The following is a 16,209-nucleotide window of genomic DNA, read 5'->3' as shown; positions in this document are numbered from 1 at the left end:
AAGGAATAAAGTGAACTGTTCAGAAAGTAAACAGAATATTAAGCCTATAGGTAGTTTGTTTTACAATTTTTGTATATAGTGCCTATTTGACTTCTCTTGTATTTTTGTTGTGGTTTTCAGTGTGGGTGGTTTTTTTGTTTGTTTTCCCTGAACAAAATTTTTAAGAAAATAAAGGAGTCTAAGTTTACGTATGTACTTTAATTCTTAATTAGTGAGGCAAAGCAAACTTAATGTGTGAACTTTTCAAAAATCAAATATTCATTCATTTATTAAAACCCTTTACTTTAATTTTTCAAAAGTGTAGTAGAGAAGACCCTTCATATGTACAACACCAATCTGTTCTACGTCTGTCCTTCTTCCTAGCTCAAAGGCAAAACAGGCTGGATTCACTGGAATGAATTTATTGAACAAATTAGTTACAGTGATAAAAATGTGAAGATTCAAGATATTATAGTCCCAACTATGGATACAGTTCGCTACACCTATTTGCTAGACCTGTTCATTACCCATGGAAGGTAAGTTGCTTCACTACAAATTTCTGAAGTGAAATTTGATCATAGGTAGAAATATCTCTTATTGTTTCCTTTGAGTTCATTGTTTTTATCAAACCCTCAGTTGATTTGGCCTTTTAAAACAGACATTTGCTATGAATAAAAAAATTTGCTCAAAAGTGTGGTTTTAGTTTGTGGAACCTTATTACAGTCTTACCTTAGTATTGTCTGATGATGCTCTTAAGACAGCCCAGAAATCGTTACACCCTCTTTCTACTTTGGCCATTAAATACATATTTTAGGATTTGTTTCTTTGATTAATATAATCAAAATCAGTTATATTAGCCATGGTGTGATTGTATAAGAAAATGAAATTAAACTAGCCTCAGGTTCCAAGGCTGAAAGCTTTATGAAGTTTGAATTAATGAAAGGCCTATCAGGAGAAATTTAACTCCCCTGTGTGTTCATATACTCCAACACCAGTAGAACGAGGGAATGAAAAATGTTTCTTTCTCCTCCCATTTTATTTTTGTCTTTGCAAAGACCACTGCTCCTAGTGGGACCAACAGGAACTGGGAAATCAGTGTATGTCAAGGACAAGTTAATGAACAATTTGGAAAAGGAGCGCTACTTCCCCTTTTTCATTAATTTTTCAGCTCGAACCAGTGCCAATCAGACTCAGGTTAGTAGAACAGGTAATTTTGGTCTCAAGGAGATTGTGGACATGAATATGTAATCTGTGTTCTGAGTGATCCTGTTTGCATTGCAGAACATTATTATGGCCAGGCTGGACAAGAGGCGCAAAGGAGTTTTTGGCCCTCCAATGGGAAAAAAGTGCATTGTTTTTGTAGATGATATGAATATGCCAGCTTTGGAGAAGTATGGAGCACAGCCTCCTATAGAACTTCTAAGACAGTTCTTCGACCATGGATTTTGGTAATTATTTGAAATGCAACTGAAATTCTCTTGTTGCTGTGTTTTCTGTTACACTTATTTATTCCCTTGAATTTTATTTTCAAAACTCTTTTGAAGTGGTTTGTAAATGTTAAGGTAGATTTAATTTATATAAAATTGCATTATTTAAAGTTGAAGCAACTTGTATATTATTCTCTAAGGATTTCTCAGTTTAGGAAATTCACAAATTCATTTGAAGTGTTTTAGAATGTTCTATTGCTGAACTTCAACAGAGTTAGTACATATTAAATAAAATTATTCATTTACAACTTTATTATTTTTTTTCCAGTGCAGTTTCTTGTTCTTTTTCTTTCTCTTCCTCTTAAGAGTGAGTTGGCAGTTTTCTGTACACATCTATATATGTGTAGTTATATAAAACTTCTAATTTTATTTCTTATGTTGATTTCTACTATTATACATGTTTTTATTAGTCACTAAATTTTTTTTTTTAAATTCAGAGTGAAATTAGATCTCATAATAGACATGAAATAAATGGACAGTCTTCCCTGCTTTTGAGTTTTTTGGCTTTGCTTTATTGGAAGATTGGAACAGGTGTTTTCCCAAGTCTGGATCATTCTATGATTGCAGGCAGTCCTCAAGTACAGCTACTCTTGTGATTCCAGGCACTGCTCATATATCTGTTATTCTTGGATAGAGATAATATATCTTGACAGGTTATAATTTTAATGCTCAGAATTTCATGTCAGATTTTACAGAATGCAGTTTAAACAAATAATCTTTCAGTCAGGCCAGGAAATGACATGTTGAGATTAACTGGTACACAATTAAAGGACCAGTTGGTTTTTTTTCTCTTTTAGGGAGGAGGGGTTGTTTGTTTTTGAAAAGATAAAATGTATAGAAATATATATTATATTGCATAATGCCTACTATGTTTTTATATATTTTTAGATACTTTTGTGTGCAGAGAGTGGTTTGACATATAGATGCATCTAAGGTATAACAAATGTGTTGTATCTGTATTTAAGTGTCACATGGCATTTCATTTTGAAGGTATGATTTTAAGGACACTTCTAAAATCACCCTTGTTGACATCCAGTTAGTGGCTGCCATGGGGCCTCCAGGGGGTGGGAGGAATCCTGTCACCCCTCGGTTCCTGCGGCACTTCAACGTTTGCACCATCAACTCTTTCAGTGATGAAACAATGACCCGCATCTTTTCTACTGTAGTAGCTCTTTACCTAAGGATTAATGAGTTTTCTCTTGACTTCTACACAACTGGAAATCAAATTGTCACTGCCACTTTAGAGGTAAGAGGCAAATACCTTACTGGAAGTTCCTTCAATATATTCACTGAAATTCCTTTGTCTCTATAAAAATGTAGTGTGGAAGCGGGTTTTTTTTGAGAAATAACATTTTAGAAGGCATTTAGGAATGATGATAATAATACAATCAGTGTTACTTCTTTTTATTTTGTTGTTCCCTGTTGTTGTTATCTGCAGGTGTATAAAAAAGCCATCCAAAATCTTTTGCCCACACCAGCCAAATCTCATTATACCTTCAACCTGCGTGACTTTTCCCGGGTTATCCACGGCTGTTTGCTCATTAAGAAAAGCGCGGTTGAGAACAAGCATGTGATGATTCGGCTGTTTGTACACGAGGTGTTCCGTGTCTTCTATGACCGCCTGGTGGAAGATGGTGACAGAGCCTGGTTGTTCAATCTAGTGAAAGATATCGTGAAAGACCATTTCAATGAAGCGTTTGATAAAGTTTTTGCACACCTGAAGGAAGGAAAATCACCTGTGAGTATCATGTTCAGCCTGTTGCAAAATAGTTTTATGGAAAATTTAGGACACGAAAGTTCATATAGGTGAAATTTTGATTCAAATGCACATGAAAGTTTGAGTTGAATTTGGCAAAATGTCTTCATAAGGAAAAAAAATGTGGAAATTAAAAATTTTTGGGAGGGTTTAACTGTTGTTCATGAGCATTCTTTTCCAAAAAATTACATTTAAAATGTGAGTAAACTTACTACTTTTCCTTAAAAGAAATTTATACATCTGCATTCTGTGGTTGTTATTGAAATTTAATATCCAAAATTCTGTACAATTGTTTCATGTTTTATGCTTTGTCTTCACTTTTTTCTTGTTTGTTTTTTATGGCATTTGTAATTTCTCTCATGTATAGAAGAAATAACTTTGTGGTCTTAGTTGTTAATTTCATAATATACATATGTATGAATTCAATGTAATCTGAAGGTCGTGGTTATGAGACTGTTAGTGACTATTTGAGCCAATTGTTTTCCAAGAACAAATTAAGAACAAGTGTATAGTTCAATGCAGGAAACATAATTTTGAGGGGGTATTGTCTGTGAGTCAAAATATTGTGTCTGGGGTATTTGTCTAAATTCTCCTTTTTTTTTTCTAAAATTCCAATGAGGAATAGATTCATTAAGTATTAAACTTCATAATTTGTTGAATATTTGCCATAGGTAACAGAAGAAAACATGAGAAGTTTGTGTTTTGGTGACTACATGGTTCCAGAACTTGAGGGAGATGAAAGACTTTATGTTGAGGTTCCAAGCATTGAGGAGTTCAGTGATGTTGTGGAGCAGTGTCTGGATGAGTATAATCAAACTCAGAAAACAAGAATGAACCTTGTTGTTTTCAGGTGTTTATGATCTGTTTTATAAAGAGCTTTAAGTAGTAGTTGATAATTCAGTATATTCAATTTTATGGACTGTGTTTTTTTATATATCTCCTCCCTTTTATGTATCCTTAAAAGGGTTTGTGGTGGTACACCTTTTCTTTTTCTCTTATGCTTCTCTTTTTTCTATCTGAAAGTAAATAATGAGAAGCATTTCTCCTTAGGGTTTTTGAATATTTTCCATGTTGTTATGGAAACATTGTGCACTGAGTAGGGTATGTGCTGTACTTCTCCTAGGCCTCTGTCACTGGTCTTTCATTTCCCAAGGACAAACATCCTGAGAGAGATATGTTCACAATCATAGCTGTCTGTCTGCTCTGTTGTTCTGTAGCACAGCCATGCATCCAGCTGGTGCTGCAGCTAATCCTGTAAAATTTTAGATTCTGCAGGCCCTTATTGTTACCATAACTTGTGATCATGCAGAGCTACAACTGAGAGAGATTAGGAGGTCAAACTCCTTCCTCCTCCCTGTTGCTAGAGATTACCACCTCTTCATGTTTGCCAGGGTGACATGACACGTAGATACTTTGTGAAGGTGATTAGGGTTACTTTAAACAGTTCTAATAGCAGCTTATTTTAGTCTAGGTCGTTTTGCCAAGCTGGATTTCTGAGTGCCTGTTTGTATAGCTAGGCTCTCAGCTTGAAGAGCAGGAAGCCTCTGATCAGAGGCCACTTCCTGGGTGTAGAAGCAATATTCCAGTGACTTCACTGAACAGCAGCCAGGAGAGCACATTTGGTTGTAGCCTTAGAGTTCCATCTCATGGGTAGCATCTGAATTAGTTTCTTTCATTTTTCTAACTAGTGAAAATAAACAAAAAATTCTCTTTCTTGAAATGTTTGAAAGTTTTTTTGAGACTGCTTATAATGGCTGCTCAGCTTGCTTTAATTACCCCATGCCCTGTGCTTAAGCAGATGATCTCCTATAAGCCTTGCTTCATTTCTGAGATAAATCATGCCTGACTTTTGACAAGGCCTCTCAGTAATGTGCAGATACTGCTTCCTGAGGATGTTCCAATGTCAATTCCACATATAAGTTATAAAACACTGTCAGTGGTAGAGGAAAGGGGGATGTTTGTTGATATAAGCCATGTCCCCCAGTGATTGTTTTAAAAAGATACTTAAATTGCTGTTCTTCAAGAAAGTTAAAATTGGTACTACTGCTGTTATTTTCAAGTATAGAATTAATGTATTTCTTTTCCTTTCACACATTTATCATTATAGTGTTCCTGTTCTTATCTCTGCATGCTCTTTCTAGCAATTTGTAGTAATCTAGCTAAATACTGATATTTGCATAATAGAAGAATTGTAAGTTCTACCTGATTTTGTGGTTCAGGCCCCTCTCTCTTCCTCTACCCCTCCCCACCCTGCATTCAGGAATAGGTTTTGTAGGTGCCACTCCTTGGTTTGCCTGACAGACGCACAGGTGCGGAGGCGCTGCTCTCTCGGGTAACGAGCGCGCTCCCAATGCAGGTACATGCTGGAGCACCTGTCGCGGCTGAGCCGCGTTCTGAAGCAGCCAGGGGGCAACGCTCTGCTGGTCGGCATGGGGGGAAGCGGGCGCCAGTCTCTGACTCGCCTGGCAGCCTTCATGGCAAGGATGTGTGTCTTTCAACCTGAGATTTCTAAGACCTATGGTACAAATGAGTGGAGAGAAGATCTGAAAGTGAGTATTAATAACCTGCCTACATTTTGACTTAATTTTGAGGGAGGGTGTTTTGGAATTTGCAATTTTAACTGTCTTGCTTTTTCAGAGACTTCTGAGGAGTGCAGGTGTTAAAGGCTTGAAAACTGTATTTCTAATCACAGACACGCAAATTAAAGAAGAAAACTTTTTAGAAGATATTGACAGTGTTCTCAACACAGGGGAGGTTCCCAATATTTTTGCAGCAGATGAAAAACAAGAAATCATAGAGGTATCTTTAGAGGCTCTCTTTAATTTCAACTCCCTTTTGGTCAATTCAGTGTGAAATGTGGCTTTTGGACATTTGCACTTAATTCTGTGTCTTCTTTTTGAGACCTTAGATAAATCAACTTAGTAAACTTATGGAGTAGTTCATGCTTTAATTTTGACCTAGCACTCTGTTCACAAACACATTAAAGTATGCATGTAGAGATCTCATATTTTTCACCAATAATCTGTGGCCATAGTTGTTTTTGTAGTGTATTGTGTAGGACAAGATTGTGCATCATAATGTTTTCTTTGATCAGTGAAGTGCAAAGATGTGGCATTTTTATTGGAACACATGGCCTTCCTTTGTCAATAGACTCCTACTCTATGGGGCACTAAGGCACTGTTAGACAGAATTTCATAGTCCTGACACTTCAATTCAGAGACAGGGTGGGCAAAGGTGCTGCATGGATTTAGGCTCAGAAGTAAAGATGCAATGTACTCAGGCAAATTGAAAACAAAATTAACTAAAATCGAACTTGGATTTTCACAATAGCAGTCCCAATTTGGGAGGGAGGGACATCAATCTTTGTATACATCAAGTTGGAAACTTAATGTTAGCAAGAATTGTTTGCAACTGTATGCTGTGCTTTCTTCCTATCTCTGTGATGTTTTTACTAAATTAATGAGGTTTGCCTCTAGTTGACTTTCAAAGTAGTTCTTAGTACACGCACAAATGTTCTTTATTACAATATCTGTATCACTTGATATATGTTACTACTGGTTTTTCTTGCACTTAAGTTATGGAGCATGTTGATACCTGGATTCATGTATTTTTCAACGAAGTTAGATTATAATTTTTGTGATCTTTCTATTTCTATTTAATTCTTACCAGGTATATAGTGACAATCTTAAAATAATATGCCTCTTTTCCAGTTTTGCAGTTTGTGTGAACATATTCAGTGGGTGTATGCTGGAACTTGGTTGCTATCCACAATGTGCCACCTGCAACAAAGTTGGTTTTTGCTCATTTAAATCTGCTCCCTCCAAAGAATTATTCTTTTACTCTATTGTCATGGTCTACTCTCAGTTGTTCAGAGCAGCAGATGATAATTTCTGAAATGAGTTGTCAGGGTCACAGATAAGTAGTGGAATCCTGTTGTCAGACAATATTTACTACTTGCTCTGGTTTTCTACTTTATTTTTCCTGTTTCATTTCTACTAAAAAAAATTATTTCCTGGAGATGCTACCATTAATAGGATTGCTATAGGATTTCAGATGTACTTAATGAGAATTTATGTAACACTTTTTATTGTATGTATTATTCCTAAGGGTGTTCGTGCAGTAGTTCAGGCTGGTGATAAAGGTGGTGAAGAACTCAGTCCCTTGGCCTTGTATGCACTTTTTGTGAACTTGTGCAAAGAGAATCTCCACATTGTGGTGGCATTCAGCCCAATTGGAGATGCTTTCCGCAACCGTCTGAGACAGTTTCCATCGCTCATCAACTGCTGTACTATTGATTGGTTCCAGGTAAGGGAAAAGATGTATATCATTTCCTCAAGTATCTGCTTCAGTTCTCTAACACTCTAAGTGCCATTGGATTTTTCTTTTGTCTTCCTTGTAGAAGTACTCCTTGTTTTTCAAAATTTTAAAACTGCATAAGCCTTTTCTGTAATATTTTGGGAGCTCTTTGGTGTGTGATCTCAACATTTCTACATCTAAATAAAGTTGAATTTTGTTGCTACACATTACAAATTACAAATAGTCTTAGTTAGCAATGACAATTTGTAATTTTATTGCATAATGTGTATGCTCTAAAGGATTAGAGAAATAATTTCATTGTGACTGTAAAATTATCTTAATTGTGGCTGCCTGTTAAGCAGGTCATCCATTGTGGGAACGACTAGCAAATAAAAATCCTATTGTTCATCAGTAGATCTTTTATAACAGAATAAAACTTGGAGAAACAGTATTGATGTAAGCAGTATTGCTCTCAATAAAGCACATTTAACTCTATAGCTTGGCCTGTTGCTGATTTCAATTAATTTTTCTACCAAAGTATGAACAGATGCAGAACTTTTTGGATGGAGTGTTAATGTGTATCTTTGAGCTAGATGATCAACCAGGAGTTGTCAGAAAAGATTGCATGGGTGGTGACCTTGCTGCCTAAGCTAACCAACCCTTTCATCAGTTCATTGTTCTTGAGACACAGCTGGGTAGTTTGAATGGTAAAAACTGATTTTAACATTTGAAAATTGACAAGAGTTGAATTTTACAAATTCTTTCCTCTTCACTTCTCCCTCAGCCATGGCCTGAAGATGCCCTTGAACGTGTGGCTAGTAGGTTCTTGGAAACACTTCAGCTCTCAGACACTGAGCGTCAAGGAGTTGTGCCCATCTGTAAATACTTTCATACTTCAGTTTTGTCACTCTCTGAAAGGTCAGTCTATGGCTTTTGCAAACAGTTATAAGGTATTAAGTGATTGAGTTTCAATTCTACTCATTTATATATTAAAATTTACACAACTATTTGCCTTTTTAATAATTATGTGAACTCCTTGAAATTGTTAATGCCTATCAGTTACATAACTTTGCTAACAATAAACTAAAAAAAAAAAAATCAAAAAATAAATCAAAATTTAAAGTTACTCTTTCTTTTTTTACTTTTTAAATAGGTATTTACGAAGTCTGGGACGGTATAATTATGTTACTCCTACTTCTTATCTTGAGCTTATTGCTGCATTTCAGAGACTTCTTACTGAGAAAAGAGACAGTGTAATGAAAGCCAAGAAGAAATATGTGAATGGGCTAGATAAACTAGCTTTTGCTGAGTCACAGGTGAGTTACAACAAATATGGAACTGAAAATAGAAAATATTTGCTAAATGCAGGTCTTTGTGTGGAGAAGTCAGTCAAAAGGGGTACATCAAATTTTATTTAGCACAACCTTCAACAGTAGAACTAACAAATGGTTTTTTGCCTTTTATTTCCTACAATCACAGAACTTGTGCTAGACCCACACATCTCTAAGCATATATTGTTAAGTAGTATATGAACAGAGCTGTCATTTCTTTGGTGGTTAACAGTAAGTGTACATAGTTCTTAAAATTAGACATTAATGTAGGAGATAAAATAAGTCTTGGAAATGTTTTGATTTGAAACTGAATGTTACATCCTTCTGTCAATAAATTAGTCACTAAGTAAAATCTAGGTCTTAAATAAATTGTTGGAAATTGTGTTTGACCCTTCTGGATCCCACCTGATTCTCTTGTATATGCATAGGTTGGTAGGATGAAAGTAGAATTAATTGAGCTGCAGCCCAAACTGGAAGAGGCTAAAGTGGAAAATGCAAGCATGATGCAGGTAGAGTAATACAAATACAGCTTTGTGGCTTTTAAGTAAGCATGTGTCTTATTTCATTGATGTTGGACTTCCAGAAAGTAAGAGTTTTATTGAGGTTTTTGAGCTCACTTCAAACATATTTTGAATAGCTGTTACTGAGAGTAATCTGATATCATGCAGTTTATCTACTGTTAAAACTCCATGATGGTGTTGCAATATGCTAAGAAATTATTCCCTTAACATAAATTGAAATTATGTTAACATATAAAAAAACTTCAATGCTCTCTTTATATTTTACAGTATTCCATAAGTTTCTATAGTATGTAATTTCAGTTTATTTGATCATTCATGGCACAATATAAATAAATTCCACTCATGGCTTTTCTTTAGATTATAGAAGTAGAATCTGCTGAAGTAGAAGAAAAAAGAAAAATTGTAAAAGTGGATGAAGAAATAGCTACAGAAAAAGCTAATGAGGCTCAGGCACTGAAAAATGAATGTGAGAGTGACCTGGCAGAGGCATTACCTGTCATGGAGGCTGCAATTGGTGCTCTTGACACTTTGAAGGCAAGTTGATCTAAATTTCAGCATTTAAAAGTATTATTTAACTCTCTAAAAAAATAGTAAGAATTTAGAAGAATATGAGATATCTTAGATGACACAAGAGTGTATCAAAAATATTCTGACCTGGAATATTTAAAACATAATTTTATTTAATCATTAGTTTACAGTTTATTAGCATTTATTTAATTTTTGTTTCTTCTGCATAGAGGATATTGATAGATATTTTTACTTGTGATGATAACATTGTATCATTCCTTCTTAAAGTCCTCGATTATCACTTATGTTTATTAGTAATGGTGTTATAATTCCTCTTTTTTCTAGCAGTTCATTTACTGAGTGCTGATAAAGGCAAAATACTTAATGTATTTTTTGTTTTAGCCTTCTGATATAGCAGTTGTCAAAACAATGAAAAATCCTCCATCTGGTGTCAAACTTGTCATGGCTGCTGTCTGTGTCATAAGAGAAAAAAAACCTGAAAGAATTCCAGATCCTTCAGGATCTGGAGGCAAGGTAAAATAGCAGACAATAGTAATAAAAATAGTAATTAAAAATGTAATTCATGTTATTCTCAACACTTACCCAAGAAACAAGATAACCCAAGGTTCATTAAAAAATCCAAGGCGCATTATAGCCTCTACTCAGGACTTTACTGAAAACTTTCAGAATTCTTTATTTTCCAAATTTTGTAATGCACCAGATTTAATTGGCTTTACACATTTCTTGAGAATAGATAATACATAAGTTCCCTGAGACACTGTTTACTTTTTGGCTTAAAATATGATGGGAAGAAAATGTTTGATCTGACAAACTTTATGCTTTATTGGCATCATAAGGATATACTGGGTTATCAGTATTAAATATTCATGAGTTTTAATTAAATTAGGTTTGTAATTTTTTGTATCTGCATTTTTTTTAAAGCCTGAAAAGGTATTTCCTACTATGTTTTGTAGATTTTGGATTATTGGACTGCAAGCCAGAAAATGCTTGGCAACATTAATTTCTTAAAGGATTTGAAAGCCTGTTCCGAGAAACCCATTCCAGTAAGGCTTTTTCAGTAATTTTTACCATGTTGACACTTCCTTGCAGGGAAAAAAAATAAAATGAGAAAATACTCTATTGGAGACATCATTTTTCCAAATCAATCAGTTTCTTCTGAGCCTGTGTCGTTTTAGCCTCATTTCACATACTCTGCTTTGGGAGTTGATTAGGGCTTTTTGGTGGAGCCAATTGACATTTGATCCATGTCCAGCCTTCCTATGCCTTTTTATTTTGCTATTTTTACTAGATCAACTATTCAGCATTATAAATTTCTTTTTATAATTGACTGCCCATTGCTGCATTTCTTGACATCTTTTTCTAATTTTATTATTTTGATTAAATGAATGAATGAAAGATGACAAAATGGGTAATAATTTGTTGATTATACTGGCAGATAGACAATAAATGCAGAAATGTACTAGCTATATAACCTTTCAAATATGATAATTTCTCCCAAAGGTCTCGGTATCCAAGAGTGTGATTCTTGCCCTTTGCTGAATTAATTGTAAATTGAATGTGCTTTGTCCTTTATAGAATATGCTTTGCCCTTTATAAAACTGATCCTCAAAAGTAGGCACAAACTATTACATTTTGTATTGCATTAGGAGAAGTGCATTTTTATAGTGAACCCCAAAGTTGTGCATTGAGAGAAAGATAGCAAATAATGAAATTGGTGTGTTTTACACAAAGGGCAATGTAAATTAAAGCTTCTATGTGATTGTAATGCTCTTAGCATTTAGGGAGCTGCCACATGGAAGATACAGCAAATGCATGATTAGAAAAGATAAGGATAGGATTAGAATGAAAACAGGAAAAGACTATGAAATATGATAGGAAGATCAAAACAATCACATGAGCAGTGATTTCTACAACAATTAATACAGAATAGCTCTTTCTTATTTCATTGCGTAGAGAAGTGGCAATGAATTTGTTCAATTTTGAAGTGTCAGCCATGAGATCTGATAATGCTTTTGTTATCCAGGAAGCTGTCATGCAGAAGATTAGGACTGAGTACCTGACTAATCCAGAGTTTGATCCACAAGTGGTGGCTAAAGCTTCCTCAGCAGCAGAGGGTTTGTGCAAGTGGATTAAGGGAATGGAAGTATTTCACAGGGTATCCAAGGTGTGGTTTTGTTCCTTGCCCCTCAGTGCTATGGGATCTTCCTTTGCTCCATGTATTCACTCTAGGCTTTGTAGTTAATAATGAAGCACAAAAACATACTAAAAGCATTTGTGTATTGGTTGCAATTGAATAGGAGATTGAACCCAAAAAGGAACGTTTAAAAGTGGCAGAGGAGTCCTTGGCAGTCACAATGGAACTGTTGAATCAGAAGAGAGGAGAACTTGCAGCAGTTGAAGGTCGCTTGGCTGCTTTGGAGAAAACCTTCGCTGAAAAGACGGAAGAAAAGGCTCGTTTAGAATTCCAGGTTGATCTGTGTGCTAAAAAACTGGAACGAGCAGAGAAGCTGATTGGAGGCCTTGGTGGAGAGAAAACAAGGTCAGGTTAAAGTTCAAATGTCAGATAAAGCAACCACTGTAGAAACAGAACTTGAAATTCCATTATCTAAGCCTCTCATGCTGTATTTCTGAGGACTGTAACACTAGAGAATGTCTTACACCTTGAAATATTCCTAATTGTTTGTAGTGTAAAAATATGGGCAGCAACACTGGGAGAATTGTAGAGGAAATCTCTTCAAAATGAGAATAGAATACATGTATGAGATTTTCATATTTTTCACCTATTCTTATCTAAGATGAACAAAACCAATTTGATTTTAAATATCATTAATGTGGAGGTTTCAGCATGACTTTTTTCTGCTTGTCATAGATGGAACCAAGCTGCATGTGATCTTCAAGAGGAATATGATAATCTGACAGGAGATATTCTGATATCAGCTGGTGTAATAGCATATCTGGGAGCTTTTACTGCTGGATTTCGACAAGAATGTACCAAAGATTGGAGTAGACTGTGCGAGGTTAGAGGGTTATCTAAGAGTTAGATAAATGCTTTGGGTTTTTGAGACTGCTGCAAAAGGCTCCAAAAATCCTTTGTAATTTATTTTGTATTAGTCTAGTAAACCTTATGGGTAAACCAATGGGATCAGTTCTGCCGATCCAATATTTTGTAGAATTTAATTTAATTAAATCAGTGAATTTACTCCACACTTACACTTTACTCCACGATAGCATATCAGAAATTAGAGACCATAATTGATTTGTAAGGCTTGATTGTTACTGAAGTAAAATCTCATTGTTTTCTGTATTTTGCCTTTAAACGGAAGAATTAAAATTAAAATGAAGTTATGTGTAATGTAAAACATTCTATAACTTACACCATCAAATATTTGTATGTTAATGGGATGGTTGAGTTTGTGGTTTGCAAAGGGACACTTCCAACATACTTATATGAATGCCATAATTAATAAATTAAGTGATTTGGAATAACTTTAAAATGCATTAAACAGTAGCAAATCAGCACTGGATTGCTGCACTGAGTTAATGGAAGATTAGGAAGATAATTAGGTATTTCCAACTGTGTATTAGTTTCTTAAGTCATAACTTTATGTAACAAACCTCCCACATTATGAATGTACCAAAAAAATGGACAAATCTTACAAAATATGAAGAGAGAGTAAATATTTAGTGGGGAAGTGTAGTTAATTATTGAAATTACAGTTTTATTTTCCCCAGGAGTTTTACTTTACTTATACTTTACTTATACATTACCTATTTCAGTCTCTTAAAATGCACATTGTCATTTTTGGATTGAAGTGGCATTTAATAAAGATCTAAACAAACATAGAATAAATAAAAATGTTTATTGTATTGGGTATTTTTCCCCCTTTCAGGAGAAGGAAATCCCTTGTTCTGAGAATTTCTCTTTGAGCAAGAATCTTGGTGACCCAATAAAAATAAGAGCCTGGAATATTGCTGGTTTGCCAACTGATGTATTTTCTATAGACAATGGGGTCATTGTTGACAATTCAAGACGTTGGTAGGTGACAAAAAGGTTTTATTTTCAAATCCAAACAAGTTCCCACTTTTAAAAAAAGAGTATATCTGGAAACAATGTAGCTTCTGTAGAGCAATATATAAAAAAGGAGTGGAACCTTTATATTGCAGTGGGGAGGTAGAACAATATTTCACAAGAATTCTGCATGCTGGTTATTTTATGAAAAATATTAAACATCTTTTGCAACTTTTATAGCTATTTCTGCTATTACTTTTCAAATTATCATAAATCATCCATGCATCCATTATTCACGGATACCTTAAAATAATGTAGTTTAATTCTATCACTTCTTCTTGATAGTCTGATACAGAAACATGTGAAATAGTTTAAAATTTTGAAAAATGCCTGCAAACACTGAGAAAACTGTCCTGTATTTTCTAGGCCATTAATGATTGATCCTCAAGGTCAAGCAAATAAATGGATCAAGAATTTTGAGAAGGACAACCGTCTGAATGTTATCAAGATCAGTGACACAGATTATATGAGAACTGTAGAGAACTGCATTCAGTTTGGGACTCCCCTGCTGCTAGAAAATGTTGGAGAAGAACTAGATCCATCTCTTGAACCTTTGCTGCTTAAACAGACATTTAAACAAGGTACAGCAGAATTAATTTAGGTCCCTGAAAGAGGGGACATGAATGTTCAGTTTCTAGTCTCTGGCACCACCTGATGTTTTTCATATTGCTCTCTTCTTGCCTTAAATCTGCCTCTGGTAAGAAAGGGGTAATTGCACAGCAGCCTGAACTTTTACTTTTTAATAAATGTCATTCCTGCCTATCATGATAAGAGTTTTATGTGAAAACCTTCACCAGACCACTATAGGAGACTAAAGAAGTTCTGTAAAGGAAACATTGTCAGTGAAATTGTCTCACTTGTTCATTTTCATTTGTTTTAGTCTAATAATAATATTTGCTAAAATTTGCAGAAATCAAGGTAAGCTGTCAAGGCATTTTGCTTAAGGCATAGCTTACACTGTACTTAGCAAGTAGCTATGAATTTGGTTTTCAACTTTTCCTCCTGTTAGATGATAGAAAAATGCACATAAAGAAAAATATATTTCCCTTCCTTTTTACCTGATTTGTCTTTACTGGTTTTCATGTCCAGAATTAAAAACAAAAGGAAAGTAAAGTTCTAACACTTTTTTTTTCTTTGTGGTTTCTTCTTTCAGACAAGTAATTCAAGGAAAGAGTAGTGTGTAAGAAGAGAATATTTGGGAATAATTTCACAGCTCTCTGTTGCCATCTCTAGTTTTTGTATATGCACATTAGAAGCATAGTAGTGATTGAATTGATTTGATTTCAGCTGCGAAGAGTGATAAGTGGCCCCATTGAAGTCTGTGAGAACTTTTCAGACTATCAGATATATTTACTCATTTTTACTTCTCAGGAAATTTGTCGCTGATGAGAAGTTTGCTTTTATTTAATGACAAAAGTATTTTTTGTATTAATAATTGGAGTAGATAAGTTTTCTTGATGTTTCTCTTTTTAACTTTAGGAGGTATAGAGTGTATCAGGCTTGGTGAGAACATTATTGAGTATTCCAGTGATTTCAAGTTTTTTATTACCACAAAACTAAGAAATCCACACTATATGCCTGAACTTGCTACAAAAGTTTTACTACTCAATTTTATGATAACACCAGAGGGACTTGAAGACCAGCTGCTAGGTATTGTTGTAGCAGAAGAAAGGTAAGTCTCATGGTAAACAGCCATTAAAGGTTTTTACAGCATAATTCTGGGGAAATGATAAATTAATTTATTGTATAGAAAAATGGATGTTGCATGGTATAAATGTTGCTCAGTAACAGCTTTAAATTAAAATTTTATTATTTAAAGGGTTTATTAGTAAAGTGTTAGGGGTAAGTGTCCACAAATAAATTAAAATAGCAGATATTAATTAATTGTTTTTTCATGGCAATTTTCTCCTGCAATATTCCTTGAATATTAGAAAGCTGTGTAAATATTATTTGAAGTTTAAATCATTACTGTTGTTTTTTCTATGTGACTGAGCTGCCAGACAAAGGTACAGAACTAAGAGGATTTCATTTTAATTTTGTATGAATTAAATGCGAAGTACCTCTGAAACTGATTATGGAGCATATCTGAGCCCTCACAGAGGCACAAAGAAGTGGTGTGTGGGCTGGACAGACTTGTGTCTGCAATTGGGGTAAAATATTTGCTAACAGAAGTGTTTCCAGCAGTAAACTGGCTCTGTGAATCACATGGTGTTTTTATTTCAGGCAGCAGGGATGCAATAAA

At 34.7% G+C, this 16,209-nt stretch overlaps 1 protein-coding gene across 1 annotated transcript in view; it reads left to right on the top strand.

The window, feature by feature from the left end:
* Window positions 1–16,209, top strand: part of DNAH12 (dynein axonemal heavy chain 12) — a 55,973-nt gene that overhangs the window by 26,240 nt on the left and 13,524 nt on the right. The window contains exons 37-57 of the mRNA XM_079316682.1: window positions 364–515; window positions 1,035–1,173; window positions 1,261–1,427; window positions 2,457–2,712; window positions 2,905–3,204; window positions 3,894–4,072; window positions 5,579–5,771; window positions 5,860–6,021; window positions 7,330–7,527; window positions 8,303–8,436; window positions 8,672–8,834; window positions 9,278–9,358; window positions 9,728–9,904; window positions 10,280–10,411; window positions 10,852–10,941; window positions 11,922–12,062; window positions 12,196–12,437; window positions 12,768–12,915; window positions 13,789–13,934; window positions 14,334–14,548; window positions 15,447–15,639. Of these exons, the coding sequence (XP_079172808.1) occupies window positions 364–515; window positions 1,035–1,173; window positions 1,261–1,427; window positions 2,457–2,712; window positions 2,905–3,204; window positions 3,894–4,072; window positions 5,579–5,771; window positions 5,860–6,021; window positions 7,330–7,527; window positions 8,303–8,436; window positions 8,672–8,834; window positions 9,278–9,358; window positions 9,728–9,904; window positions 10,280–10,411; window positions 10,852–10,941; window positions 11,922–12,062; window positions 12,196–12,437; window positions 12,768–12,915; window positions 13,789–13,934; window positions 14,334–14,548; window positions 15,447–15,639 (3,608 nt within the window). The remainder of the gene's footprint in view (window positions 1–363; window positions 516–1,034; window positions 1,174–1,260; window positions 1,428–2,456; window positions 2,713–2,904; window positions 3,205–3,893; window positions 4,073–5,578; window positions 5,772–5,859; window positions 6,022–7,329; window positions 7,528–8,302; window positions 8,437–8,671; window positions 8,835–9,277; window positions 9,359–9,727; window positions 9,905–10,279; window positions 10,412–10,851; window positions 10,942–11,921; window positions 12,063–12,195; window positions 12,438–12,767; window positions 12,916–13,788; window positions 13,935–14,333; window positions 14,549–15,446; window positions 15,640–16,209) is intronic.

The sequence above is a fragment of the Erithacus rubecula genome, assembly GCF_903797595.1.
Source record: "Erithacus rubecula genome assembly, chromosome: 13".
NCBI classification, from domain to species: domain Eukaryota; kingdom Metazoa; phylum Chordata; class Aves; order Passeriformes; family Muscicapidae; genus Erithacus; species Erithacus rubecula.
This window is presented reverse-complemented; position numbering and strand designations above follow the sequence as displayed.